Source organism: Myodes glareolus, chromosome 23 (assembly GCF_982192425.1).
Source record: "Myodes glareolus chromosome 23, mMyoGla1.1, whole genome shotgun sequence".
Classification (NCBI taxonomy): Eukaryota; Metazoa; Chordata; class Mammalia; order Rodentia; family Cricetidae; genus Myodes; species Myodes glareolus.
This window is the reverse complement of record NC_142048.1, coordinates 13,212,050-13,240,011: the sequence shown is the minus strand read 5'-3', so window position 1 is coordinate 13,240,011 and position 27,962 is coordinate 13,212,050. Positions and strand designations below refer to the sequence as shown.

Genomic DNA, 27,962 nt, shown 5'->3' with positions numbered 1-27,962 from the left:
CTTTGCCCTCAAAACTCAGCAGGCAAATTATTTGAGTACACACATGAACTCATTAACCTAATTTTGCTATTGTATGTTCTGTTATAAATATTTAGGAAAGAATATCATATTTTGTGTAATTAATAAAAGTTTGACAATTTGAAATACAGGTATATCTACTGCTACCATATCTTCCTATTCCTATATTCATGGCAGTTAATGCTGTACTCAGGAAATATGGAGTGGATTTGTTCAATCAGTTTGCAGCTTATGTTACTGTATATTTCTGTGCATTGCTGGCTAGCAGAATTTTGTACAATGATCCTGGTTTCTATTCCGTGTTTACAATTAGTTGCACAGATTTTGGTCTACAGAAAAAAAATCTCTTGTTGTTTAAGAAATGTAACTTCAGTGTGGAATTATTCTCTAGAATAATATATTCCCCTTCAGCTGCCTTCTCAATTCCAGAAAATTTATAGTTACAATTTATTATTTTCATAGTTTTTTTTGTCCTTTGTCTTTTTGAGGAGAGGTTGGGAAGAGAATGATTAGAAATAGGGAGGCAGAGTGTAATGAACTCTGGGTACTATGGGCTTGTGTGATTTACATCATACATATCTGTAACAATAAAATTCCAGGGTCAATTTACTGACTAGAGGACAGAAAACAAAAAAATAAAACAAAGAAAAACAACAAACAACAAAAAACACCTCAAAACAAAAACCTTGTATCATATTCCTTCAATGACCTTAATGATATGTTATCTGCCGGAACTGATAAAATACTAAATGATACTTTTCAAATAATGTTCTTGTCTCCTCCTCACAGGATGCTGAATATGCATACTTCAGTGTCCCTGGACTTCTTACACTGAGAACTGCTTTAATTATGCACCTTCAGAAGAATACTGACATTGATGTTTGGACTGAATTTTCCGGATGCTTGTCAGAAGAGTGGAGTATTTCCCTGGGTCAGAGATGCCCATATTTCTTGATTCTTGCTGATGAAGGCCTGAACATCCAGCAGACACACCTTTTCAACTTTCTAGCCATTCAGTCTTGGGCAGCAAACGTCAACATTGTGCTGTTCTCAGGGCAAACATCTGACATCCTCCGTCTTTATGCATATTTTATGCAAAGCTCATATTCAGAGCACTTGTTTTTCAAGAAGGTAATGTATATCTAAAGGACAACGTTCTAGAACTTTATAAATATTTCTAAATTAATTCAGAAAACAAGGCTCAGTGGTTAAGAATGCTTGCTATTCCTGTCTTGTCTAGTAGTTAAGAACTGCCTATAACTTCACCTCCAAAGGGGTTTGACACCTCTGGCCTCTGTGTGTACCAACTTACCTACCTATGTACTTACATGCGTACAAACAGACAAACACACACATATACATACACACAAAGCTAAAAGTGAAACAAATCTTTAAAAGGTAATTGTTTTGATTCAATATTGACTCTACCTTCAATATATAAATTATTATAGATTTAATAAGATGATATTTAGGTTAATAATAATGATAATTAATAATAGCATATGGTAATTTGCAAAGTACTTTGCATCATAGACTAACTCTTAATACTTATGAATTATTTATATTCAACATTCACAGAGGTCCCATGAGACAAGCATAAGAATAGTCTATATTTAAATATGAAATGGATGCTTGAATATGTAACCTGTTTAAAAACACTACTAAATGAGTAGTACAAGAGAATGTAGAATTTATGAGAAGCAGTGTTATCCTGTACCCTATGTCCTCAAACACTGTGTGGTGTGTGATATCCAAGGTATTGAAGGCCAGAAAGACATGAAATGAGAGGCAAAGGTATGTCTCTGTTGCTGAGATCTACCAGTAAAATGATAAATTGTGTGGTTTCATTTAAGGAGAGCACACCAGAGCAGGTTAAAGAAAAGAAAGTGATGCGTTTATGTTTACATAAGGAACTTCAGCCAATAACTCAAAGGATTTTCAAACAATCAGAATTCAAATTTTATGATAGCATTATTTTATCTATATGGGTGTGTTTGAGAAACTAATTGTTGAAAATTCCAGAGTAAAGAACATGTACTGACTTTATAAATTAATATAGTTTGATTATTTTTTAACTAGTTAAGGTGAATTCTTCATATGAAGATTATTCCATCGCTCATCAAAGTAGGTTTTGAACGTGTGTCCCTCTTTGAGAATTGCATCATGCCCATCATTGCACATTTGCATATGTACAAATAGTTGGCATGATGTGACATGATAGTTTATTTTGCTTTTGTTAGGATTTTTATCATTAAATTATTCCTAACTCTGACTGCCAACTGTGAGCAGAAACAGGCATGGACTTTATTTTTACATACAAGACAAATAGTTAATATTGAGTTTATGTTGTGATTCTTTTTCTTTTCGTAGACTGGGTCTCACTGTGTAGCTCAGACTGGCCTGGAACTCACAAAGTTACACTTTCCTCTGCATCCCTGGATGCTGGGATTAAGGGCATGTGCCACCATACCCAACCCAAGTTTATAGTATTATGTTGATAGCAGTTTCTGAATCTGAGTTCTGAAAAAATCTAGCAAATGTTGACAGTTACAGGGCTGGGGCAGACTGATGGGTCACAGGCAGTGGCACCAGGATTTAGCCCTAATGTTTATATTAGCTTTTTGGGAACTGTTTCTCTTATATGGACAACTTGGGTCAGCCTATACATAGTAGGGAGGACCTTGGGCCTTCTCCAGAGCAATGCGCCTTACCCTCTCTGAGAAGTGGATGGCGGTGGGGTGGAGGGTATGTGAAGGGAATAGGAGGAGGGGAAGGAGTGGGAACTTGGATTGGTATGTATAATGAAAAAAAAATAGTTTGTTTTCTTTTTAAAAAATTAAAAATAAAATTTACTAGATACAATTTACTTTAAGGAAGTCTTTGAGGACTACTTAGAATGTAAAATACAATGAAATACCATCTTATGACTTCATTTGTAGGTTAGTGGAAATGGCATTGAAACTGTTGGCAATGACTGTTTCCAGTCCCGTGGATGCCTGTGGGGAGGAGATTATAGTCTCTTTTTAGGTGTTTGGTTGAAATGTGACATAAAGAAGCACACTGAATTAATATTATTCATAACTTTGTGAAACTGCTAAAATATGGTTGTTATACTGCCAGAAGAGATATCCAAGTATTGCCTTGGAAGACTTTCCAAACACTGCTGACCATCCTCAATTACAGTATGTAGATTTAAACTCAGGGCCTCATTGTAATAGGATTGCTCCTTAAATTTCTGAGTTTTGCAGTTGGGAAATAATAATTTTATTTTTGATAATTTATTATATTTTGTTTTGCAGAATATGAGGAAGATTATGATGGCTTACAAAACCTTGATTCGACGGCTAGAAAAACGTAGAGACCTAAATTTAACAACTCTGTTTGGAGATTTAAAATTTAATAATATGGTGGAAAAGGTAATAGAACTTGAAAAAACACTTTTAGTTGAACTATCATTTTAAAAGTGTTTGTGTGTGTGTGTGTGTGTGTGTGTGTCTGTGTGTGCCTGTGTGTCTGTGTGTAGGTCAGAGTAACCATGTGTATCACTCCTAGAATTTTACCTTATTTGAGACTAGGAAGATTCTAGAATTTCTTTGTTCTAATGGATGTAGTAACAGACCTCTTGTAGCAGCAGAGAGTGGGAGAGATACTAGACATCTTTCCCCGATTCCTGGTCTGAGAAGAAGTGTCCCTATTTGTCCTTGTCAAGTAGGACTAAGATACAGATGTGTGTGGGCTCTGATGTAAAGAATACAACCTTGAGCTTCTCCTATTGTTTATACCATGGACACAGTGGCTAAATATACCACAGTACTATTGTATTCCCCTTAGTTCATTGTTATCATGTTACACTGGCACATTTTCTAACACTGAATATCTGATCTCCATATACTCCATCATGGTGTATTGCTTTGATAATATGGCCTTGGGTTCTTTTTGTTGTTTTTTCCTGTTGAATTTTGCCTTGGTTCGCATCTGTGATACCCCAATATAATTTTCAGTTTTTGTCTTGTCTTACATTTAGTTGTTATGTTTTAATTAATTAATTTATATTTTACATACCAGTCCCAGTTCCCTCTCCCTCCTCTCCTCGCTCTTCCTCCTTCCCCCATCCTATCCCTATCCACTCCTCAAAAGGGTAAGGCCGCCCCTGAAAGTCAACTAGTCTATTCCATCACCTCGTTGAGACAGGATCAAGTACCCTGCCCCATGCCTAAGCTGAGCAAGGTATCTCTCCATAGAGAATGGGCTTCACAAAGGCAGTTCATTCTTTAGAGTTAGATCCTGGTTCCACTGTCAGTAGCCCCATATGCTGTCCAAGCCACACCATTGTCACCTGTATTCAGGGAGCCTAGTTCAGTCCTATGCAGGTTCCCCATTTGTCAGTCGGGAGTCATTAATTTCCCACTAGCTCAGTCAGCAGATTCTGTGGGTTTTCCCATTATGATCTTGACCCTTTTTTTCATATTTTAACTCCTCCCTTACTTTGTTTGTATTCTGGGAGCTCAGCCCAGTGGTTAGTTGTGGATCTCTGCACCTGCTTCCATCTGTTTCGGGAAGAGGGCTTCTCTGTGGTTGTGGAATGTAGTAGGCTGGTTATCTTTTGCTTTATGTCTGGTATCCACTTACAAGTCAGTATACATAAATTTGTATTTCTGGGTCTGAGTTCCAGCAGGGTCTTAGGCCACCCTTTAAGGAAGAGCTGGGTCCGAGGAAAGGTAAGTGTTCCACTCACCCATTCCCCAGCCTCCCTTGATCCAGGAGACAGTCAGAAGCAGCTGGGAGTCCAGTCAAGCAGGACCCCCCCCCCTGCACAGTAAACATCTTTTAAAGCAAAGAACAGTCGGGAGTGGGGGTGGGAGAGAGGTGGGGGTGGAAGTGTTGGGGATGTGGCAGGGGTGAAGGAGTGGAAAGGGAGCCAGCCAATCACTTTAGAGGTCACCCTATCATGTACTCAGACACCCTGCATTTACACTAGTGTCTAAGTGCCGACATCTTCTTGTCTGATTCTGGTGTCCAATCAGGTCTCAGCGTAAACAACTCAGAGTCCATCTGACTTCCTTTCTGTGCCATCTTAGTTGCCCATGTGCCCTGTGGGGTTACCTCACTCAGGATGTTTTTTTCTAGTTCCATACATTTGCCTGCAAATTTAAAGATGTCATTGTTTTTTACCTTTAAGCAATAGTCCATTGTGTAAATGTATCACTTTTTTTTTTTTTAATCCATTCTTCGGTTGAGGAGCATCTAGGTTGCTTCCAGGTTCTGTCTGTTATAAATAATGTTGCTATGAACATAGTTGAGCAAATGCCCTTGTGGTGTATGCTCAAAAGTGGTATTGCTAGGACATGAGGTAGATTCTCAAATTTCTGAGAAACTGTCATACTGATTTCTATAGTGTTTGTAGAAGTTTGCACTCCCACCAGCAATGCAGGAGTGTTCCCCTTACTCCACATTCTCTCCAGCATAAGCTGTCATTGATATTATTGATCTTAGCCATTCTGACAGTTGTAAGATGGAATCTGAATCATTTTGATTTGCATTTCCCTTGTAACTAAGGATGCTAAGTTTCACCTTAAATGTCATTCAGCCATTTGAGATTCTTCTGTTGAGAATTCTGTGTTTAGATCTATACCCTATTTTTCAATTGGATTATTTGATATTTTGATATCTAGTTTCTTCAGTTCTTCATATATTTTGGAGATCTCTGTCAGATGTGGGGTTGGAGAAGATCTTTTCCCATTCAGTAGGTTTCCATTTTGTCTTACTAAACTTGTTCTCTACTTACAGAAGATTTTCAGTTTCAGGCGGGCCCATCTATCAATTGATGCTCTCAGGGTTTATGCTGCTGGAGTTATATTAAGGAAGTGGTCTCCTGTGTCAGTGTGTTCAAGGCTTCTTTCCACTTTCTCTTCTATCAGGTTCATTGTAGCTTGATTCATTTGGACATGAGTTTTGTGCATTGCAATGTATATGGGTCCATTTGCAATATTCTACATGTCCACATCAGTTATGCCAGCGCCATTTGTTGAAGATGCTTTCTTTTTTTCCTTTTATAATTTTGTCTTCTTTGTCAAAAATCACGTGTTCATAGGTGTATGGATTGATGTCAGGGTCTCCTATTTAAATCCATTGGTCCACGTGGCTATTTTCTTTTTGTTGCTTTGCCAATAATAAGCTGTTTTTGTTACTACAGCTCTATAGTACATTTCAAATTCAGGGATGGTGATGCTTCTGGAGGTTCCTTTATTGGACAGGATTGTTTTGGCTATCCTGGGTGTTTTATTTTTCCATATGAAGTTGAGTATTATTCTTTCGAAGTTTGTGAAGAATTGTGTCGGGATTTTGATGAAGATCGCATAGAATCTGTATATTGCTTTTGACAAGATTGTCATTTTTACTATGTTGATTCTATCTATCCAAGTGCATGTTTTTTTTTTCCATTTTCTGATATCTTCTTCCATTTCTTTCTTCACAGACTTAAAGTCTTGTCATAAAGGTCTTTCACTTGTTTGGTTAGAGTTACCAAAACCTATTTTATGTTATTTGAGGCTATGGTAAAGAGTGATGCTTCACTGATTTCTCTCTCAGCCCTTTATTATTTATATGTAGAAGGGCTACTGATTTTTTTGAGTTAATTTTGTATCTCTCCACATTGTTGAAGGTGTTTATCGGTTTTAGGAGTTACCTGGTAGAAATTTAGGGGTATACTATATGTATACTATCATATTATCTGCAAATAGTGGGATTTTGACTTCTTCCTTTCCAGTTTTTGTCCCCTTGATCTCCTTTTGTTGTTTTATTGTGTCTAGCTCCATCCTTGAATACTATATTGAGTGGATATGGAGAGAGGGGACAGCCTTGTCTTTTTTCCTGATTTTAGTGGCATTGCTGGGAGTTTCTCTCCATTGAGTTTGATGCTACCTGTCAGTTTACTGTATATTGTCTTTATTAAGTTGAGGTATGTTCATTGTGTCCTAGATCTCTCTAAGACCTTCATCATGAAGTGGTGTTGGTTTTTGTCAAAAGGTTTTTCAGCATCTAATGAGATGATCATGAGGTTTATTTTTTCAGTTTATTTATAAGGGGGATTACATTAACAAATTTTCGTATGTTGAACCATCCCTGCCTGCATCCAAAGATGAAGCCTACTTGAATATTTTGGATGATATTTTTTAATATCTCTTTGGATTCTGTTTGCCAGTATTTTATTAAGTATTTTTGCAATGATGTTCTTGAGGAAGATTGGTCTGTAATTCTTTTCTTTGTTTTGCCTTCGTGTAGTTTGGATGTCAGGGTAACTGTAGTCTCATAAAAGGAGTTTGGCAATGTTCCTTCTATTTATTTATATGGAAAAATTTGAGGGATATTGGTATTAACTCTTCTTTGAAATTCTGATAGAATTCTGCACTGAAACTACTTAACTCTAATCTTTATTTTTTAGTTGGAAGATTTTAATGACTATATATATTTGTTTAGGGCTTATAGGTCTATTTAAGTTGTTTATCTGGTGATGATTTAATTTTCATAAGTGGTGCCTTCCAGAAACTTGTCCATTTCTTTTAGATTTTTCAATTTTGTGGAGTATAGGTTTTTGAAATATGTCTCTGTATTTCCTTAGTATCTGTTGTTGTGTCCCTCTTTTCATTTCTGATATTGTTAATTTGAATATTCTTTTTCTGCCCTTTGACTAATTTGGATAAGGGTTTCTCTATCTTGTTGATTTTCTCAAAAAAACAACACTTTGTTTCATTGATTCTTTGTATTGTTTTCTTTGTTTCTGTTTTATTGATTTCAGTCTTCAGTTTGCTTATTTCCTGTTATCTATTCCTTATGGATTATTTCCTTCTTTTTGTTCTAGAACTTTCTGGTGTGGGGTTTTAAGTTGTTAGTGTGAGATTTCTCTAAATCCTTTATGTAATCATTTAGTGCTGTGATCTTGCCTCTTAGCACTGCTAAGTCATTGTGTCCCATAACTTTGGGTATGTTGTACTTTCATTTTCATTGAGTTTTAGAAAATCTTTATTTTCTTTTTTTATTTCTTACTTGACATGGTAGTGATTCATTGAAGCCTGTTAAGTTTCAATGAGACTGTAAGTTTTCTATATTTTGTATTATTATTGAATTCTAACTTTAACCCATGGTGATCTGATAAGGTACAGAGTTTATTCCATGGTTTTGCATCTGTTGAGATTTGCATTGTGACTGAGTATGTGGTCAGTTTCAGAGAAGGTTTTATGAGGTACTGAGAAGAAGATATAGTCATCTGTGTTTGTGTGAAATACTCTGTAGTGTCTGTTAAGTTCATTTGACTCATAATATCTGTTAGTTCACTTATTTCTCTATTAAGTCTCTGTCTGGCAGACCTGTCAATTGGTGAGAGTGGGACATTGAAGTCTTCTACTATTAGTGTATGGGATTTGATGTGTACTTTAATGTTTCTTTTATAAATGTGTGCGCCTTTGTATTTGGGACATAGATATTCAGAACTGAGACTTTATCCTGATAAATTTTTCCTTTGATGAATATTAAATGTCCTTTTCCATATCTTCTCATTAATTTAATTTAATTTTTTAAATTTATTTTTTATTCTGTTTACCTACCATCCACCATTCCCTGTTCCTTTCCTAATCCTACTACCCCACATCCTCCATACACTCCTCAGAAAGTGTAAGGTCTCCTATGGGGAGTCAACAAGGCTGGGCACATTCAGTTAAGGCAGGACCATGACCACCCAACTCCCTTCTCCAAGGCTAAGCAAAGCATCCCACCAAATGGAATTGCCTTCAAAAAGCCAGCTCATGCACCAGGAAAAGATCCTGGTCCCACTGCCTGGGTTCCACAAAAAGACCAGGCTATAAAAAGTCACCCTAATCTTAGTTCAGTCCCATACAGGCTCCTCAGCTGTCAGGCTAGTGTCAATAATCTCTCAGAAATTCAGGTCATATGTCTTTATGTTTTTCCCCACTTTTTTAACAATCCCTCATCTGAAAGAGGGCTGATCTCCAACATATATAAAGAACTCAAGACAGTAGATATAGAAATACCAAATAATCCATTCAAAAATGAAGTATAGATATAAATAGAGAATTCTCAACAGAAGACTCTCAAATGTTCAAAAGACATTTAAGGAATTGTTCAGTATCCTTATTTATAAGGGAAATGTAAATCAAAATGACTCTGAGATACCATCTTATACCTGTCAGGATGTCTAAGATCAAAATCACTGAGGACAGCTCATGCTTGAGAGGATGTGGAGTAAGGGGAACACTTTTGATTAATTTTAGTTTGCAGTATTTTGTCAGATATTACAAATATATATGATATATATCAGACAGCTACACCTGCTTATTTCTTATGTCCATTTGATTGGAAATCTTTTCCCAACTATTAACTCTGAAGTAATGTCTGTCTTTGAGTTTGAGGTGTGTTTCTTGTATACATCAGAAGGGTGGATCCTGTTTTCATATCCATTCTCTTAGTCTATGTCTTTTTATAGGTGAATGGAGTCCATTGATATTAAGTGATATTAATTTCCAGTGATTGCTAATTTCTGTTTTTTTCCATTGGTAGTGTTTGTGTATTTCCTTTCTTTGGGCTTTCCTGGTGTGAGGTTATATGTTGCCTGTGTTTTTGTGGTTTCAGTTAGCTTCCTTGGGTTATAGTTTCCTTCTAGTACTTTCTATAGAGCTAGATTTGTGGATAAGAATTGTTTAAATCTAGTTTTCTCATGGAATATCTTGTTTTCTCCATCGATGGTGATTGAAAGCTTTGCTGGGTATAGTAGTCTGGGCTAGCATCCGTAGTGTCTTAGTGTCTTTCTTATTTGTTTAATGATGTTTATCTATTTTTAGCTTGAGTTTGGAATTATTAATAAGATATACAGAATTTTATTCTTTTAGGCTATGGATTGATGTTTTACTTTCTTTTTATTTTCTTATTTCTTAATATCTTTTTTTAAACAGAACATTTAATTATTTTCTCACTTTTGATGTTAAACTTTTTTTTAGTGTTATTTGTTTTTCTCTGAATAGTGCTTTCAATTCATGACATAGATTTTGACATAGGGATAACAGTTTTCAATGTATTCAATAGATTATCATATTTAGTGATTTTATTATAATTTTAAATAAATTATATTATTTCAGTTTGTGTTTCTTTTTTCACATGAATGGGCACCAAGCACATATGCGGTACAATAGTATGTGGAGCCAATACACTCAGTCACATCTAAAAGTAAAATTATTACATCTAAAAATTTAAAGGAAATTAAAAATTTCAGATTAAAAGATTTCCTTTAAAAATGGCATTTGAATATTTGGGCAGATTCAGCATTTTTTGCGATTGTTCTAATTCACTCTTTAATAGTATCAATCCTTTGTATTTCTCATAAGCTTGTAGAATCTCTCTTTGTTCCCTGCAAAGTTTTAAGATATCACAAGTATGACAGAGAACTTGGTATATTCTCCAGATGGAGTGTGTCATTTTTCCATTACACATTTCACCATTGCTGTTTATCAGTGCTACTATTTTCTTTTTTAACTGATACAAAGAGGAGATTTTGGGCAAAATATCTATAAAAGTAATCAATACTTTCAGAAAGTTGGTTGCTATTATATGTGTTGCTTCTAATCATGTGAATTACTCACAAAATTGTATGTGTATGTATTTTAAGAAAATATGAGATGGGGCTGGAAAGTTCACTCAGTGACTAAGAGATTTTACTCTTTTGCATATATACATACAGGCCAAAATATTCATAATCATAAAATAATAAAAAATAAAGTCTAAGGATCACAACATTTCTTGTGACTAATCCAGTACCTTGGTTCACATGGCAATGCAAGGGAATACTGCATCTCTAAGTTTCATCAATAGAAGTATAGTATTTAGATTCAAGAATGTGATGGTCTTATTATAAAGAATATATTTCCTTATTATTATGTCTGGCTTGCTTATAATGTCAGCACTGAGAGGCAAGACTCACAAATTTTGAATATATCCTTTAAGTGACATCGTGTATTTTTCAGTATTGAGGATATGTTGGAATGTGTACCCTTTCTGTTATTTGTTTCATGTTTTCTGATATTATTAAAATTCTTAGAAATAATATTTTTATGGACATATGGTGTTTGTTGAATGTTGAACATTTAAATTGTTTGAATATTTGTTTTTACAATAATTCTGTGATAAAACACGTTGGTACACACGTCTTTGGAAGATTTTGGATGGTTCCTCCAAATCAACATATTGAACAGCAATTAAATGTATTGTCATATGCCTTTGCCTGTTTATAACTTCATTAGCAGAGTCTAAGGATTGACACACTATTATTTCTGATGCTGTCTGTTATTAAACTAGTGAAAACAAAGCAGCATTTGATATCATCAAAGTAAACAATGCGATTTTTATATTACTAAAGAATATAAACATTTTTTTCCATTTTCTCATTATCTGAGTTTCATTAGAGAATTAGCATTTAAAGTCATGAATTTCCTTGTTGATTTACCACTTTTTATGCGTGTATTTGTTAACAGTTTTCCCACATTTTTAAAATAATTTTACCACTCAGAATTTGTGTTCATTATGTTTTTAGTGGAAATAGCTAGTTTCCATATGTTCACATCGACCCATTCTTTACTATATTATCGCTTATGAATAAATACAGTTCTCTAATTGTCATGACGTGTTATAATTGTCCGCTGTGACAGGCTTGTGAGACGATGTCTCTGCTCAAGCAACTCTGGCCAGAAGGCTCTGACATCCGGCGAGCCCTTTGCGTCACTTCATGCTCCCTCTTCTTGGAAATGTACCACTGCTTCTTAGACAGCAGAGAGAAGAAAGCCTCCCAGCAGACGTGCAAAGACAAGCAGGTGTGGTTGCTGCACTGGGATGCACTTGTGATTTCCTAATTTATTGCTTTCACCAACCATTTCACCACATGGCAATGGGTTCTATCTTGTTTGTATGAACAGCAGAAATAGGAGAATCCCTGCAATTCATGTCATAAAGGAATACGTTGTTCCATGACTTAGCGTTACCTACAGGTGATTCACATAGGACATATGTAGCCTCGTCACCTGCAGACAGGCAAGGGAAGAAACAACATGCTGTGCTACTGTGCTTTGGGCTTTTTCTGTGCAAAGTTCACGAAATGCTCAGGAAAGCATTGTTATTTCTATTCCACTATTAGAGTACAAACTTTCAGTTTTTGAGAATAACCGTCCTCCAATCTAAGGTACTAAATAGTAATGTAGTTTGGATTAAGGTTTATCACATTTTTCAGTGACTTCAAAAGATAGACTCACACCGTGGTACCCTACTGGCTGGGGAGAGACTACTCTTCTTAGTTTTCTTTATTGCAGGAAAGGTCAAGAATCTGGTGGCCAGTTGAGATTTAGCTATGACTAAAAAGTCATATCTGCATATATGTTCTCATGGGCACAAAGGTATACATATGTGCACATACCATTTATTATGTACTCTAGTACTATGGAGTCTCAGCTAATGAATCCTATCAACTTTCTAGATTTCAGAAATAAACAAGATAGTTTTAATATTTGCTTTGCGGTATTTCCTTAAATGTAATTTTTAATGAAACATTTCTACATGATTATATGTCTAAATTTAATTTATCCATAAATCGTGATAGTAAGTGAAAATTTTCTCTTTGTTTCTTCTGAACATTAGACCCTCTCTGGCATCCTAGGAGAGTCCCATTGAAGTCTCCTTGCTCCCCAAAGAACACAAACTGCTTGCCAATAGCCATGGTGTCCCTGTCCCATGATGCTGAGCATATCTACTTATTCACCTCTGTGGTCATCCTGCAATTACAGCTTTTAGTTACATGGCCACCCTGTTGTGCTCATGGAGGCTGTTCACAATATTGCCTTCAGAGTAGGTTGTTAAGACAGAAGAGAGAATGTAGCATGTAGGTAGCTCCATGTTCTCAAGGTCCTCTGGACTCTCCCATTCACCACCTGGTTTATTAGTTTAAACCTGGAGTCCCTGAAAATACTGAAGCGTACCTTACACCACTTCTGCAAAGCTAGAAGCTTTTTCCCCTTTTGTCTCAAACGTGTTTAAACACAGCCTAGTTTCTGGGTATGTACTGTCTCAGAAATGGAGAAATTATAAATGTGGAATTCTCACATAGAAAGGTTAGCTACAAAGTTCAGGCTTCTACAACTTGAGTGTGTAGTCTCCCAGCCTGCTGCTCTCTACTCACCTTCTTTACTTTCTACAGGAACAAGGTAGTTGTTTAACCCTGAAGGACGTGGAAGACTTCTGTAAGCTCCATTGCCTCAGTGTGGTTTTTCAGCTCCACCTACCTCTTTCCCGGAGAGCCTGCTCAAGATTCATCACTTCTGGTTGGATTGAGGCCCTCAAGACTGTCTTTAAAATGGTAAATATACTTACCTTTCTTATACTTTTGTTTTAACTACTTGATACATTAAAAACCACATTAACCTTTAAAGCAGGTTTATACAGATTGGTGTTCAATTTTGGAGTCTTCAAAGATTGGCTTGTTTACATCAGTCACCTGACTAGCTTCAACAATCATATTAAGTAATATGATTGTTATAAATAACAACCATCATGACATGTATCCAAGCCAAAAAGGAACTTTTTGAAATTTTCCTTTTTAAAATTCTTATCAGTGTCAGGATTTGTGTCATTAACAAGGAAGTTCCTGGTGACTACCACCTTCAACATGAGAAAGAGCTGAAGAAACAGATGCAAGGCTTTATTATTTTTTCTCATTATAGATTATGGATACAGAGCTTTTGGAGACCTTAGGAAAACAGAAAGCAAAAATGTATCCAGAGTCTTCTGTGCAAATCAGTGCTAGACTCTGTTAGCAATCCAGTTTATTCTCTTCATTTTAAATGAACAGATATTTCTGTATTCATAACATGGAAAGTATCCATACACTTTTTTTACTATTTTCTACTTTCTTTCCAATATTGGATGATATCATCTTTAATGACTACTAATTGCATATATATATATATACAGTGTATATTTACATAACTAAATATCATATGTATTTGTATATAAATGTTTATATATATGTTAGGCATGCATACTTTCATTTAGGATCCTGAGATAAACAGTCAAGAAAAGTGTCCAATGCCCAATGAAACTAGGAATGTGCTCTTCCGGCATGGAGACAGAGTGAGATGAACACCCTTCCTCATTCCACCCTAGCTCTTTCAAACAGTTACTTCTCATAGAAAAGCCACAGACTGAATTTAACATTTATTGTGAAGGAAGAACTAGGGTACTTTTGAAATCAATAGTTAAAAGATCTCTGAAGAATTTATATGACCCAAATCCTGAAGGATAGGTAGGTATTAGCAGGGTGGAGAGACTGGAAATCAGATTGGGTGAAAAGAAGCATTGTGTGTGATTGTCCTAAAAGATAGCACGGCCAAGGGACTAGGGTCCACTCATTATATCAAGAACAGAAAATTATAGGGTTAGTGATGAAGCTGATGTAGTGGATGAAAGACAAATCAAGTAGCATCCTGTAAGTCAGGGTAGATAAGTTCATCACACGTTCACTGAGTGCCTATTAAATGGTTTTAAGTAGGCAAATGGCTCTTCTACTTCCTCTTTTCTCCTTCTCCTTCTCCTTCTTCTTCTTCTTCTCCTCCTCCTCCTCCTCCTTCTCCTTCTCCTTCTAAAAAAACCCCTGTTTTTGATTTGAAAATATACCACACAGTGTAGATACAAAGCTGGATATGGGAGTTTAGGGGACTCTTTAGCCACCTTCCTGTTGATGGTGTTAGAGATTAAGGAAGAGACTTTTGAGCCCTCTACACTATACTCTGAGTATGCTTCTACTGTAGCATTCTGAGGAGTGACTTCAGTCTACCTGGAAGCAGCACAGATGCATGGAGAGTGTGCCTTTCTTATTCAATGAAGAATAGGATTTGCATAAATGCCCCTGTCTCAAAGTCCAGCATGGGAGATGGCAAAGAAATTCAAGGAGTGTATTGATTTGACTGTGACTGAAGTTTCGATTAAGTTACAATAATTTTACTCAATAATGCTTGCATTACATTTGCTATATTAGCATAATGTAACCTGGGGTTGGGAAGTGTAGTTTAGGAATAAGGCACATGAGTGATAGTTCAGTTGGTAAAGCACGTGCCTTGAAAGTCTGAGAACCTAACTTTCATCTCCAATGTAGAACCATGTACGAAATCATACCAAGTGTGGTGATGCTCACTTGTAATTCATAAGATAGTTAAATGGAAAGATCACTTGTTGATCATGTAGCCTACTTGGTCTAGGTCTAGGCCAATGAGAGACGCTGTCACATTCATAAAGTGGGATTTACCAGGAAAAGACTTCTGAAGTCATTCTGTGGCCTCTGCACACTGGCATACACCCACCCCATGCTCATATCTTTACAAAAGAGTATCAGGACATATTGAATATCTGTACTGGTGAGCATTCATAGCTGCTGTAATGGAATTTTTGAAGAGTTCTGTGGTGTAGTAAATATTAGACATGGTAATGGCAGTTCTATGTAGGTTCTACTTATTCTTGAGAGAAATTCTTTATTCTAAACCCCATAAAAGGACAGTCCTCTAGGTGTTTAGTTAGAACCTAAGGGTAGCAGGCTCTGTGTGAAAGAGCGAAAGACTCCAATCCTCAATCCCATTTTTATTTAAATGCTTTAATATGTGTCATTTCAGGTTAATGTATCTATTGGTATCTGCAATTAAAATAAACATTGCGGCACAAGTAATGTGCTTTGATTTTTATTATTAATTTATTTCTCAGTTATATCAAATTATTATGTCACCTTTATGTAGCTCGAGTCTGGTCCATAAATGGGAGCTGCCATGAATGCAGTAAGTGTGATACAGACTTGAATGGAGACCTCCCTTGCACAACTGTTAGCTGTGAAGAATTTTTCACATTTTTAAATACACAAGGAAGTGCTTTCAGTTAGAAGACATTATAAAAATATCTTGAAATATTTGGCAATGTTCTAAGATGACTTGGCAGGATGTACCTGATAATTTTAGCTGATTAAAACAGTAGGTTCATTCTCCTCTTTATGTGGGGAAGCATTAAGTTTTAATACTAAGGCAGAGAGAATGAAGAAACTTTACTTGGGAGCCTCTCACTTTAACTCTGTAAACCACACCATTGAGGAAGACTCGTGTCTACTGTGACCAGACGTAAGTACTGTTTGTGCAGACATTCTGTCTATGTTATGAAGGAACATTACTGCACAGCCTTAAGTTGGTGGATTTTGTTTTTGTTTTTGAGACAAGATTTAACTGTGTAACCCAGCTTGGTCAGAGAATGTGTAACATAGACTGACCTTTATCTTGCAGGCATTCTCCTGCCTTAGTCTCCCATGTGCTGGGATTACATGCAGTTTAAATTCATTTTTGAGTCGGTTTTAGTTTTATGCAGTGGTTCAATTTTTAAGGAATAACATAATCCTTATTCAGCCTAAGTGTATTTACATACTAATGAGAATTCGGAGAGTCTTCTCATTTGCCTTTCATTTGGATTGTAGATGTGTATGGATACATACATATTACTGTGGACATGTAAGCTGTCAACAACTTCTTTTTTGATTTCCAGAAACAGTGGTGCGAGTATTTCATCCTAAGTAATGTGCACATGTTTGAATTTTGGAGTTTGGATTTACTTCACCTTTCTGATTTACGTGATGTGCCGTTGTTGAAGAATATTGCTTTTTACTATGAAAATGAAAATGCAGAAGGTATCAGCTTACTATATACATATCACTTTCTTTTAGAGAGAAAATGCAGAAGGTATCAGCTTACTACATAATATATATCACCTTCCTTTAGAGATAAAGCTCATGAAGAATTTCAAGCTTCAAAACCTTTCCTAAATGTCTATTGTATAAATAGTAATTATTTTCTAGTATCCCAGTCTTTGTTTATTATTTTTATTTGTGGCAATAAAAATGAATATAATAATTTAACAATAATTTTCAATTTATTATTACTCAATAATTATTTTGTTAAAAGCGTGTGTTCATGTGTTTGACAGTTCATAACAGTTTGTTTTCATGCATGGCATGTAATGTTTATTTATGAAATCGCTCATGAATAGAAACATTTCACTTCATTAGATATTTAGAGATTTGAAGTTTTTCTAAGAGTTAATCTCTATACTTTCTTATGTAATTCATTTTTGGTTTGAATATTTTCCTTGTGTTTTTATGGTCAAAGGAAAAAAACACATTTTGAGAGAAATATACTTGAGTGAGTAGTATAGAAATGTCTTTGTCAACAAGATTTTGTCCTGTCATATTTTAGGAATTGAAATAAATTAGCTACTTTGGAAACAGTAATTCTTTGCTAATTTTTTATTTTAGTTTTATTCAGTTTTATTGGTTGCAAAGCTATATATGGTATAAAATTTTTATCATCTTAGAAATAATTAAATCTCTGCTGTTGGTTATCTTTAGTTAAGACATTAATTTTACATATTAAATTACAAATTTACATTACAAATTCAAGCAGAAAGATAAGATCAGTTTTATTATTATTATCAGTTCATTGTCTACAGCTGTGATCCTTTTCATTTAGATTCAGTGGGAAGCACACTGAAAATTCCACTGTTAGCCTCATATTTCAGATTCTAGTGACTTAATGATGTTATGTGCTTTTATGCGTGTGTCACTGCTTCTAAATTTTAAGTAAAGTTAATTAATTTTAATTTAATTTAGTGTAATTTTAATTGTAATCCAGGCCTGGATTTGAATATAGGAGATGCTATCAAGAATGACTATGTACATCTCTGGGACACAGTATCAAAGTTAGTGGAAAACTTTGAGGTGGGAAATGCATTTCCTTTGAGAACAACAGAATGCCATTTTCTTAAAAAGACACCATCACCAGTCAAAGGTAACTGATTCCTATCTTAAATTGAGAAAGAAAAAAACCTCTTTGAAACTCCAAGTAGAAATCACTTTCTAGCATTTGTGTGTTTGAATAGTTGTCATGTCCTTGTGGTGGTGTGCTTTGACTGATATTGAAAATTTATGTGTTGTTTGTAATTAATGTTGCCACTTTAAAAGGTCAAACCATATGTGAATGAATGTGAATGAATTCTCTTTCTACCAATGTGACCTTTGTCAACTAAACTTTTCAGTATTCTCTGACATCATGAGGACTCTTCTCCAAAAAATAGAATGGGGGAAGCCTGTAAAATAACTGGGGAAGCTGAGACCCATCTACACCAGCATAAAGATTAGTGTGTAACATATTCAGCATCTGTGTTGTATAATAACAAAATGAACAGTAGACCTGTGTTGGGAAGAGTATGAGATGCTAAAGAATAAAAAGGTGCCAGCAGCCATCTTAGAAAGTCTTTGCCCAAATCAATCCATTTGCTTTCTCTGTGCTGCAGATGTACAGAGTGTCTCTAGTGACAGGCACAGGAGAAGAGGCCATAGCAAGGAGGTGGTAGAACTGGCAGTCTTCAGAAAACCCAGGTCCATAGGAGCAAACCTCACAGGCTAGCTTCTCCCAGACCTGCCTTTCAGTGAACAGAAATAACAAAGAAGTCACACTGTTTCTGCAGCATAATAAATCACTCTTGAGAATTTGGAATTTAAATTATTAGGCCATAAGGCCCCTCTAATCCAGTAAATGAAAGTGATCAGAAAGATCTGGTAAATTATTGTGAGGAAGAAATCATAAACATTTTATAGGATTATGTGTCAAAGATGGATGCTGATAGAATTCACGGAGGAGCTGAGGAATAACTGAGAACACAATTAGCTGTGTGTAGGCAGAAGCTGCTCATTCGTTCCCGTCCACTTAGACCCAAAATAATCACACAGAAACCATATTATTTGCAATACTATTTGGTCAATAGCTTAAGCGTATTTCTAGCTAACTCTTTTATCCTAAACTAACCCATTTCCATCTGTGTATTGCCATGTCGCTGTGACTTACAGGATAAAGTTCAGTCCAGCATCTGTCTCTGGCAGGGCTCCATGGCTTCTCTCTGACTATTCCTACTCTCTCTTTATATATATATATATATATATATATATCTTCCAGCCTAACTAGATTCTTTAAGTCATTGACTGAAAGCAACTTCTTTATTATCCAATAAAAACAGCTCATATACAGAAGGACTTCTCACACCATTTCCCCTTTTCTGTTTAAATAGAAAGAAAGGTTTTAATTTTAACAGAGTAAAATTACATATAACAAGATAGGTATTAAGCAAGAATTATAGTTACAATATTTATATCTACTTTATCATTTATCATAACTAAAGAAAATTATGACTATAATTATCTATTCTTCAACTCCATCAAATTCCCAAGAAAGATATAATATTGTGTGCCAATCTGTTGTAAGAGGCTGATTGTTTATTTCTCAACTGCCCAGACTCCCAAAGTAATCACACAGAAACTATATTATTTAAATCACTGCTTGGCCAATAACTTAAGTGTAATTCTTAGGTAGCTCTTCTATCTTTGGTTAACCTATTTCTATTATCTTATATATTACCATGAAGTTCGTGGCCTACAAGCAAGGTTCGAACTGATATCTCATGTCTTTCCCCTCTGGCGGCTATATGGTGTAGCCTGACTCTGCCTTCTTTCTCTCAGCATTCAGTTTAGTTTTCCCCACCTAGCTCAATTCTACCCTATCACTGAACAAAATAGCTTCTTTATTAGCCAGTGCTATTCACAGCATACAGAGGGAAATCCCACATCAGTTGTGGACTTAGAACTGATAACTTCCAGGTTTTAATCATCACAATTATTATGTACTCTCTGAATATAATTTGGAAACATTTGAGAGAGATTAGATGTAAAATTATAAATGAGAAATATAATAAATACTGAGTGGGGTTAAAAGCTGATTGCATATTAATGATGGGGGGCTTGGGTTCTATAAGTAAATAGAAAAGAGTCACACTTAAGGTTGGAAACATTCCTCACGGGTAGTGTGTCCTAGCATGTGTGAGGTTATGTGCTCAGTTTCCTGCACAAGAAAATAGAACAGGTGAAATACACCATTAGAGAAATGACAAAAGCTAGTTACAGAAAGAAAAATATCATGTGATGCCATTACATGTACAGTCTAATAAAATACATAGAAGTAGAGCAAAGTAAATAGGGAGTTATTGAGGAAATAGTGTTGGGGATGGGGAAATGTAGGTCAAAGTGTACAAATATGGAAGGTAAATATATGGAAGATAACAGGTCTGTATTTGATGTACTTGATGAGACTACTGTAGTTTATGAGGGCTAACACTAATTATATATTACATAACATACCCCGGTGATTTGGGAAAAGAAAAAAATTTAGGCAAACTCAACACCCCCACCCCCCGCAGAAACCTACAAGGAAGTACATATAATATTTAACATAGTGAGCATATTAATTTTCCTGTTTGTATTACTAGTTTACTCTGTGTATCCTTTTGGTTTCATTTTGTGAGTTTCTTCAGAAAGGGTGCTGTTGGATCCTAGGCCTTTCCCGCTGCTCTGCAGGACTGTTTACCCAACCAGTCTAAACTTCCTGTCGTCTCCTCTGCTTGCCCCACCAGCTAGGGGAATTAACATAGAGAGCTTTAACCTCTATTGACATGGTAATTCCACCTGCAAACAAGGGTTTTCACAGTGGCACCTGCCACATCTGTCACTGCAGCTGCTCGGTACCCCCTTCCTATTACCTCTTGCCACTCAGCACCATGCGCCCAACACCTCGATCTCACTTCCGGCTGGGAAGGGTTTCCCATCCCTTGGCTCCTGAATATATAATCCTGAAATTTCGCTGAATAAAGTTGACATTTACCTTTTGGGCAAATGATTCAGGTCTCTCTGCGGGTGTGTGTGTCTGTTTTTAACTCCTGGGACATTGTTCCAAGCTTGCAGTTCGATACTGAAGGCGCACGCCCATATCAGGGAATAGGAGCTTGTAGAATTGGGTAGGACAGGGTACTATGTAGTCTGGAATACTGTTGAATACACAAGATAGCTGGGTATGATTTTGAGTTCTTGTTCCTCTGCCTCCACCTTTCAAGTGCTAATAATACAGGCATGTAGCCCCCAGGCCCAACTAACATGATGCATATCTCTCTATCTCTCTCTCTATCTATCTGTCAATATTTCTATCATCTATCTATCTATCTATCTATCTATCTATCTATCTATCTATCTATCTATCATCTATCTATCAATAATCTGTCTGTCTGTTTATCTATCAATCATATGTCTGTCTGTCTATCTATCTATCTTTCTACCTACACACACACACGTATAAATGTTTCAAAATAATTATATTCAAGTATAGTATATATTTTAAATAAATAAAAATCAAAATTCAGCACAGAAGATATTAAATGACATGGAGACTAAAAGCCAACCTTTCGTTCATTTGGAAACATAGAAAGAAAAAAGGAATTGATGTGAGTGGAATCATGTTTGGAAAGTAATGACCTAACATTGACCTAAATTAATCATGACAAAGTTTATACATTTAGGATCTCAAATCAGGTAAGTTAAATGCAAAAACATATTAAGCCAAAAAAATACACTCCCTTTATACACAAAGGGAAAGCTACAGAATATCTTATATGATTTACAATTAACTTTAAAGGAAGAATTAACTCTAAAGAATTAGTCAAGTGACAGATTTTTCAATAATGATGAAATTCAGAATGTTCAGAATTATATGTAATTATTAAATTATATTAGGGTATGCATATTTGCAGAAAAACAAAAATGGTTTAGTCATAATAATATATTTAATATTGTAATGAATTTCAGGAAAATGATTTTAGAGGAAGTATGAGAACTTAGTATACCTACATACCTACATACATGTGTGTACGTATGAGTGTGTGTGTATTCTTCTCATCTATGACAATGAATCCCACACGACAAAGGAACACTGGTTCAGGAAGTTTACTGTATCAGTCAGAGAGTGGATACCTACATGTGTACAAGTGTGTGTGTGTGTGTATGTGTGTGTGTGTATTCTTGTGTTCTGTGAAAATGAATCTCACCTGACGAAAGAACACTGGTGCAAGGAGTTTACTGTAGCAGTCAGAGAGTGGTTCAAATTAGATTAGGGCAAGAAATGAAGAACACTCTGCAGAGTCAGTCTATGAGGAGGTTTCCACTTTGGGAGACATGAGGCCAACTGGGAACCTTAGAATGGGGTTCACACTATCTTGGAAACATCTCTTGCAAGGAACAAAAGAGCTGGGGTATATGTTCTCCAGTTGCTGTTGACTTGACTGAGGGTCATTCTCAGTCATTCTGGTTTGATCTCTGTGGTTACAGGGAGAAAAGTACTTAATCTAACTGTTGCAGAAGGTATCATGGGCAAACACAGGACCAGAGAGCATCAGGAGAATTATGAACAATACGTTAAATAAAAATTATTCACTAGCCAGTTATCACAGCTATAAGATGTGTCTGATCTATTTATCATCTGTCTGTCTCTCTTTCTGTCTGTCTGTGTCTGTCTGCCTGACAACTATCCATAACCTACCTACATAATATCTGTCATCTATCTATCTGATCTATCACTTTTTCACCTATCAACCTGTTTTTGCATAAGCTTGTATATAAAACTAAAGGAAGCTCAAAGGGAGTATTGTAATAACCTCAATCTCATGACATTTGGTTTTCCCAATTTTAATTTATATTTGACACTATATATGTGATCCCTCAGACTGTTATCTTTAGAAACTTTATCACTTATTAGACAAAAATAAAAGGATTAGACATTGGAACATAAGCACCACAGAAATTATCTATCATCTATTATTTATCTTTCTATCATCTATCAATATCTGACATCTTTATCACAATGTATTTATCTAGCCATACATATATATATATATATCATCTCTCTAGCCATCCAACCACCTACTTTTTTAACCTATATACCTATTTGCTTAGTTAGTATTAATTAATTTTCTATAATATTCTAATAGTCTCAACTAAGAAATAATTTTATGATCAGGATTGGAATTAAAATGTAAGTGAAGTGAATATGAAATTTTTAAATGTGAAATTTTGGGAAACAATGTATTGTCTTCCTTTCTGAAAATTTCACATTTAACTTTATCATGTTTATTTTTGTTTCCAGAAAGTTCCCAGAAAAAGATGCCAAATTTGGGTTTTATTCCAATGTCATGTGCTTTGGTTGATGAATTTACCGGAGACATTTTGAGAGACTTGCCTTTCCTAAAGAGGTAAGGCCTCAATATATATTAATAAATACTTGTTTGGAATGGATAATAGTTATTTATGAAATATTCTTTGAGAAGGCCTTTTCTGACTAAACTGCAGAAATATGACACATTTAACATAGTATATTGCATGCAATATGTATTTGCAGCATGTTGTCCATTGCCCATCTTTATGACATCTGTGTGATTAATTGGCGAACAAAGCATTCTACCCCTATTTTTAAATAATGGAACAAGAAATGTTTGAGAGTGTTGGAGACCTGAAGTGGTGGTCCTGGCTTCTGAAGCTTCTAAGAAAATGCTCTTTGTATTCTGCTACATATGTTGTATCTCAGGAGAAGGAACTATGGTTTTCAAAGTTATAAAATATATTGGATTTGGAGGCCTGGAATTTGATATATGCTTGTTTTTCCTTTTTTCTCCCAGTGATGACCCCATTGTTTCCTCGCTGGTTAAGCATAAGGAATTCGATGAGCTTGTGCACTGGCATTCCCACAGGCCTCTCAGCGATGACTATGACAGGACAAAGGCCAATTTTAATGGTGAGCTTGCCGATTCTGCTAAACTAATTGAAATCTACATCACTCTGGCCTTTATTTCAAAGTAAAAAGCACATTGTGAACTCACATCAAAAGTTTAGACAAAAGAACATTCAACAGGTCATTGAGATGGACAACAGGAAGGATGTTAACAGAGAATTCTCCCTTTGCTTCCTGGTAGTTATTCACATGGAGGGTGGAGGTGGTTTAGGCAGAGGAGTGCATTTGTTATTTCTGGCTCCTGAGTTTGACACTGTGTTAAGGAAAGATAGCTTGTAGTTTAAGAAATCTGGATGTTCTTTGAAGTGTAATATATAGTGATGAAGCTCTCAGCTCTCTATAACTGTGTCCCAGGATAAGGGCCTTACTTTTTCCTATCTAGTAATTCAAGGAACCAGAATATCTCAGATGGCTTCTTCTTGTTTTACCCTACGGAAGCTCATTCACAGGGAACAAACAGGTAACACTTAGAGTCTGTCTCTAAAATAAAACAAAAGACCGCCCCCCCAGAAAAAACTCAAAACACCTGGAAGGAAGGGTACTCTTGGACCCTTACTCCTTAATGCTAATCAGATAGATTCTGGAGGAGGGTCACCATTACCTCAGTTGTGTACCCAGTGGTGTGCTCCCAGGGCTCCATCAGTAGTTGTACAATGGACAAACCCAGAGTCTTAATTAAAGTTAATGGGTCAGAAATCAAAACAAAAATGCATGAGTTTGGGAAAAAGACTTGTGTGTAGATGGGGGAGATGACAGGTTAAATTGGATATAAAAGAGAATGCGGGTAAGTAATTAGAGTGCACTACATCCATTATCAAAGAACACATTTTATCAATAGAATTAAATAACATTCTTAGTATTTGCTTTTGGAAATAGACTCTGAAAAGTTGTCTTGAAAGTGTTTAAGCTGCTGGGAGTTGTTGACTAGTAGCAGAACCCTTGACTTGTATGCATGAAATCCTAGGTTCAATTCCATAGGCAAATTATATATATGAAAAATTGACACCTTTGTAGACATGTTGAAAGTTATTCTACAGATGAGATAGCCCAAATTAAGACAATTTAAGATATGTTCTTTGGGCAAACTGCTCAGACAAAATTGCTGTTGTGTACTAGAAAGAATAGTACCTGTTCATGGAGTGGTGTGGAGAGTTAGAGATGCTGATGAGAAAGTCTAATCATTTTACATTTTAAGTTTTTTTTTTCTTATTCAGAGCGTACAAGGGACCCTGATTATCTTAGAAGAGTGCAGAAATATCATGTTTTTCAACGATTTTATGGGAACTCATTAGAATCAGTCTCTTCCAAGATCATCACAACTCAAGGTGCTAAGCCTAAAAATGATTGCAGTAAGTCCAGGAGCACAAAGACACGTGTAAGTTTCTGCAAATTCCATTATCATTAAAAGCTCTTGCTGCTATTCTCTTTTTAATGGATTTTATAGAGTTATACATGTTTTCTTCTCCCCTCCCTTCCTCTCCTCTTCAATGTATGTATATTGAGGTCAGAAGAAAGCTTGTGGAGTCCTCTACTTGTATCTTTATAGGGCTTCTGTGGATTGAACTTGGCCATTAGGCCTGTATGGCCAGCACCTTTACCTGCTGAACCATGTCGTTGGTCCTGTAATTTGACCATTTAAAATAAAATAAATCAGTTTCATAAAACCGCAGCAAAAGTGGGTCGATATTATATTTAAAACCTTTAAAAACATGTCTTCAGGTAAGACAAATCATTTATTTATATAATGATTCCTATCCACTCTTTGCTTTCATTCCATTTTTCTTATTTACTCATTAAATATTGTGAACTAAATGTGTTTGGCTTAGCGAATCCAAACAACTAAGGTGCAAAGTTATCTCAAGGATCTCAATCTAGGGAGGAAGATTGGTGCATATGTAAGTATAGACAGAGTAAACCTTGAAGAGTAGTGGATAATTGCTTGTCAGAAGAATGAGACATTATCCTTAGACATGATATTCAGAGAGAGCTACATGATAGAAACATCGTGATCATGTAGGGAGTAGGAAGGTAACTTGGTAGGAAAGGTAACAGAAATGCAGTCCAGAGGGAATAACAGGTATCACTGCATGGAGACATATGAATTTTTGCAAGGTCTCTTTGATGTTATTACATTTACCCCTAATTTATAACACTACATAGGAATTTAGAAAATTATCTGTGGCAAGTGTTTTATATTCACAAAGTTTAATTATGTTTTCAATCAACAGAGTCTCAATTAAAAAAACATATTTTAGGACTACCTAAGTATGGGGTATGGTCAAAATCATCTGAGCATACTTAAAATATTTCATTCATGAAATGTCAATGTGGAATCATTCTATCTTGTCATGAGTTGTGTTTCTTTCCATTTGGGCAGGAGACCAAGGCTGACATAATTGCTAGAGAGAATAAGAAAAGGTTAATTGCCAAGGAAGAACAAAGAGAAGAAGAAAAATGGAAGACCCTGTCATCTTCTATTGAGAAGGAGATGAAAAGGAATTTAAGCTCTGGGTTGAAGAAGCTGGAAGAGTTTTTGAAATCATGTAAAAGTAACTCAGTAAGAGTTCACGCTGAAAAAGTTGGGCTAATGGCTTGCTTGACAGCATGGAAGGAGCATTGCCGAGCTGAAGGTGTGTGTAAAGTTGGAGATAGCTTTAAACTAACTGCTGACCACATAGAGAGCCTTGTTAGCAGAACCAATAACAGTGAGACACAGAAAAAAAAACCACATCATTCACTTTTGAGTTTGGAATTATAAACATTTTCTTTCTGAATAAGTTGGTGTTTATTTATGCCTATTAACTTATTTTACCCTTAGTTGTTGTGATTAAAAACACTTTGATAAAAGCAACTTAATAGGTAAAGTGTTTATGCTGTCTAATAGCTCGAGGGTACAATTCATTGTTGGGGAAGGCATATCAAAATAGCAGGAGTCTGAGCAGCTGGGCACATCATATTCACAATAGGAAGGCAAAGAATGAAGGATGAATGAATGATGCTTAGCTCAGTATCTCATTCATGTAGCCCCAATTTCCTGCAGAGGATGATCTGTAGCGCTTGTTTAATAGGTGAGAGTGTGCGCCAACTAAAAGAAAGGTGGAACCAAAACAGGAGCGAGAATGAAGATTGAGCAGAGGGGAGAAACAGCATTTGTGATGCTAGAGAAGTGGAGGGATTGTCATAGTCTGGATCTGATCGCTAGAAGAGATGGATTGCACTGAGTGAACAGATTCAGTGCAGTAGCTCTCTGTGAACAACAGGGCTAAAGGAATGTTGCTAAGATTATAGTATTATATTTAAAATCAGGCAATTATTTTCTTTTAACAGAGGAAACATAGGGATATGAGACAGAGTAAAGCTTTATAATTCACCACAAAATTCTACAAACTTCAATTGAATATTTTAATTGTGAACTGTACGATTTTTATCTAGTTCTTTTTTGTAGAAGGAACGGCGGGCTGCGTCCCCGTCGGCCACCCGGCTAGCTTTACCCGAAATAATTACACGAAAACTGTATTCATTTAAAAACTGCTTGGCCAATTAGTTTTAACCTCTTATTGACTAGCTCTTACATATTGATTCAACCCATTTCTATTAATGCGTGTTGCCACTTGACTGTGGCTTACCGGACGAGTCTAACCAGGATCCATCTCGGGGAGGAGAGCTATGGCGTCTGCTTGCCTCTGCTTTCTTTCTCCCAGCATTCTGTTCTGTCTACTCCATCTATCTAAGCTGCTGTCCTATCAAAAAGGCCAAGGCAGTTTGTTTATTAACCAATGAAAGTAACACATAGACAGTTAACCCTCCTCCATCACTTTTTGTTCTCAAACATCCATTCATGCTAAGTAAGATAGTTGAGTTTTATTAGACATTATGAGGATTGATAGAATAGATGATTGATCTTCCTTAATAAATACTTGTTATTTTGATGACTTTTATTACAATTTTATTATTTGCATTTTGTACCAAGGTGAAACCACCAAAGACTTTAGCATAGCTGTCGATATGATGAAGAGAATCCACTCCTTGCTGGACAAGTACTCTGAACTTCTGCAAGAAGCAGATCGGAAACTCATAGCCAGATGTCTTACGTGTTTAGGGTTTGTTGAACTAGCAAGTTCTTTGTATCCAACTCAGGTAACATATTGTTAACATAGCTTCATT

The 27,962-nt window shown here is 35.8% G+C and overlaps 2 protein-coding genes across 6 annotated transcripts in view; both read left to right on the top strand.

The window, feature by feature from the left end:
• LOC125413989 (putative ATP-dependent RNA helicase DDX60) overlaps positions 1 to 27,962 on the top strand; it is a 337,410-nt gene that overhangs the window by 12,434 nt on the left and 297,014 nt on the right. The gene's annotated exons all lie outside the window — the stretch shown is intronic.
• Positions 1 to 27,962, top strand: part of LOC148118308 (putative ATP-dependent RNA helicase DDX60) — a 93,123-nt gene that overhangs the window by 12,468 nt on the left and 52,693 nt on the right. For all 4 annotated transcript variants that reach the window (XM_087900932.1, XM_087900933.1, XM_087900936.1 and 1 more), the window contains 11 exons: positions 808 to 1,149; positions 3,318 to 3,434; positions 11,727 to 11,888; positions 13,262 to 13,420; positions 16,633 to 16,774; positions 17,775 to 17,930; positions 23,157 to 23,262; positions 23,686 to 23,801; positions 25,013 to 25,173; positions 26,176 to 26,428; positions 27,769 to 27,935. In XM_087900932.1, the coding sequence (XP_087757058.1) occupies positions 808 to 1,149; positions 3,318 to 3,434; positions 11,727 to 11,888; positions 13,262 to 13,420; positions 16,633 to 16,774; positions 17,775 to 17,930; positions 23,157 to 23,262; positions 23,686 to 23,801; positions 25,013 to 25,173; positions 26,176 to 26,428; positions 27,769 to 27,935 (1,881 nt within the window). The remainder of the gene's footprint in view (positions 1 to 807; positions 1,150 to 3,317; positions 3,435 to 11,726; positions 11,889 to 13,261; positions 13,421 to 16,632; positions 16,775 to 17,774; positions 17,931 to 23,156; positions 23,263 to 23,685; positions 23,802 to 25,012; positions 25,174 to 26,175; positions 26,429 to 27,768; positions 27,936 to 27,962) is intronic.